The sequence below is a fragment of the Rhagoletis pomonella genome, unplaced genomic scaffold (genome assembly GCF_013731165.1).
Source record: "Rhagoletis pomonella isolate Grant_MI unplaced genomic scaffold, Rhpom_1.0 Rhpom_scaffold_00008, whole genome shotgun sequence".
Lineage (NCBI taxonomy): Eukaryota > Metazoa > Arthropoda > Insecta > Diptera > Tephritidae > Rhagoletis > Rhagoletis pomonella.
The window spans coordinates 33027314-33029676 of NW_023458562.1; the positions used below are offsets into that span (position 1 = coordinate 33027314).

General features: G+C 42.6%; 1 protein-coding gene across 2 annotated transcripts; it reads right to left on the bottom strand.

Moving 5' to 3' along the window:
• Nucleotides 1-273: 273 nt before the first annotated feature.
• On the bottom strand, nucleotides 274-1039 carry LOC118744645. 2 transcript variants are annotated; one of them, XM_036477788.1, is made up of 2 exons: nucleotides 446-1039; nucleotides 274-364 (listed from the first exon to the last, which is right to left on the bottom strand). In XM_036477788.1, the coding sequence occupies exons 1-2, from the start codon at nucleotides 1035-1037 to the stop codon at nucleotides 339-341; spliced, it is 618 nt and encodes a 205-aa protein (XP_036333681.1). In that variant the 5' UTR covers nucleotides 1038-1039; the 3' UTR covers nucleotides 274-338. The 2 variants fall into 2 exon arrangements, with proteins under 2 accessions (XP_036333681.1, XP_036333682.1); XM_036477789.1 differs by having other exon boundaries at nucleotides 416-1039.
• Nucleotides 1040-2363: the final 1324 nt, after the last annotated feature.

The following is a 2363-nucleotide window of genomic DNA, read 5'->3' on the forward strand; positions in this document are numbered from 1 at the left end:
TCTTTTTTTTTTGCTTACTGCCTTAATTTGTGATAGAAATTTTGGGCTGAACGCCTGCCAGTCAGCATCTCAATCTCTTCGCAATCACGTCTTTCTCGTTTTATTTTCTTCTCTTTCCCTTCCTCTGATGGCGCTCGATTGACGCTCTCGTCGCGATTGACTACAGGGTGGCTCTAAACGAGGGTTTGGAATACTGAAAATCCCATTAAGTTGTAGGAGTAGACTCGAATAGTAGGAGTAAAATAAATTTAATATTTTTCAGTTAGTTGAAATCTCTCAGTTTATTAAGAATAAAACATATTTGTTTAAATAATGTTTGAGCATCGAAAATAAACACGTTAGATCACGCAACACGTACATACATCTAAATATCAAAAATTAAAAAAAAAAAATAAATATAAAATATAAAGCGCACATGCATAGATCCTCAACTAAAATCCCATACCCTGCAATACACTCAGCAGCGGTGGTACAGCCCTTTGCTTCTTCTCTTCATCGCCACTGCGACACTTTTTCGAATCCTCATTACGTTTATTGTTGGTGCTATCGTTGATATCGGTATCGGCATCATTATTATTGTCGCCATGCACCGACTTCGCACCGGCACTGGAAACCGCAAGTTTATCATCGTTTTTGTTGCTCATTTTAAGCGTAGAAATTAGGTTATTTCTAGCTTTCAGCGCAGCTGTATTATCATCAGCAATTTTGTTGTTATTATTATTAACGCTAGCGTGGCTACTACTAGCTTCTTTAGGACTACGTACAGGCGTGATCGATGCCGCGGCCGCTGGTGCCGCATCATCTACGCGGAATGAGTCAGTCTCTTCAGGTTGCTTAACAATTTTTATAATATGCTGCACGCTGGTGCTTGGGTTATCACCGCTATCGGTAGACTGTGGCTGTGCCGCATGCAATATTGCTTCGTCGAGCAGCCGTTTGCACTCCTCGATTTGGTTCTTCCATGCGTGCACGGCATATTGCGCCTGTTCTATGAATTCATTGGCTGGCAGGTCGGAGGTATCGGTTTTGATCGGCATACCGAATTCGTTGATAAGTATGCGTGGCTTGGTGGGTGCACCTTTGGAATTCGAATTCGGTTTTGCATTTGTATTCGTATTGACGTTTTGAGTGTTGCCGCCACCTTCGTTGCTGTTGTTGTTGCTGCCATTTTCGCCACGTTGTAGCGAAGCAGGATTATTGGGGTTTTCGTTGTTGCGATTTTGATTGCTACTCAAATAAATCCCTTTGTTTTGATTATTGTTTTCTGATTCGGTGTCAATGCGCTTCAAACCATCAGAGTCGTCTTCCTGCCTAAGACCAAAGGGCGCTCTACAACTACCCTTACCAGTAGTAGGCGGTCTCCTTGGGCAATTAGGCTTGGGACGTTCATCTTGACAAGAGCCCAGAAAGTCGCCTTCCAATTCATTAATCTCCTTCACAATAGCTACTGCATGCTCGCGCATGCGTTTTATCAAAGTGGTTACATGTTCTATTGTGTCCTTAGTGTCCTTCACTGCCGCATCCAAACGCGCTTGTTGCTCGGGCGTCTGCGGGTGGCAAGTGTAGGCAGCCTTCTGCTCCTGATCTTGGTGTTGCGCATTGTGGCCCTCACTTGCCTCGCGCTTTCTATGCGTTGCCTCTTCGTTCGTCACATCCAATTCTTCTGACTTGCCTATTCCGGCGAACTTTTCTTGTTCGCTTGCATCTTCTTCTCCCTCCGCAGCGGCTGGTTGACTGTCCAGTTGTTGTTGCAGTAATTCATCTTGCTCACCCTCAAGGGGCACGTCGTCGATTGGGCCCTGTTGTAGAAGTGCTTGATCGGCATCGGCGGTGCCTACGTCATTTGCTGCATTAGCAATTGTATCGTAGTAGTTCATGTCTTGATAGAAAGCATCGTCGTAGTTGTTGTTGCTGTTGTAGAGTACTGCACCCTCACCGATTGTGGTGGACCATTGCAATAATATGATAAGCAGCAGATAATATAGTAACGGTTGACGCCTGCATATCGTCATTTTTTAGACTTACTATTTTTTCACAAAAACATAAATAAATTGATTGAAAACAAAAAAATGATTTTATTTAATAATGTCAACCGGTGTTTTTTTTTTGTTTTTTGGAGGAGATTTTTTTCTATTTTAATTGTTTGCGAAGCAAGAGACAGGCAACAAATGCGATTACAAAGCAGGACTGTTACAATTAATTTGTAGTTTAATTAAATTTTCCAAGAATTAATACACAAGCCGTCATCGAATCGCCAACAATTGGCTAGTGGAGAAACGAACGAACTCAATGAGGTGTAACCAAACTCGCTATCGTCTATCCGTGCTAGCTAACTTTGTTGGTGCTTTCACATGCAAAATTCT

Coding starts and splice junctions, on each gene's coding strand:
- LOC118744645 (XM_036477788.1), bottom strand. CDS start 1,037: ATGCCGATCAAAACCGATACCTCCGACCTGCCAGCCAATGAATTCATA. Junction 365..445: donor GCTGCTGAGTGTATTGCAGG/GTATGGGATTTT, acceptor TTTGATATTTAG/ATGTATGTACGTGTTGCGTG.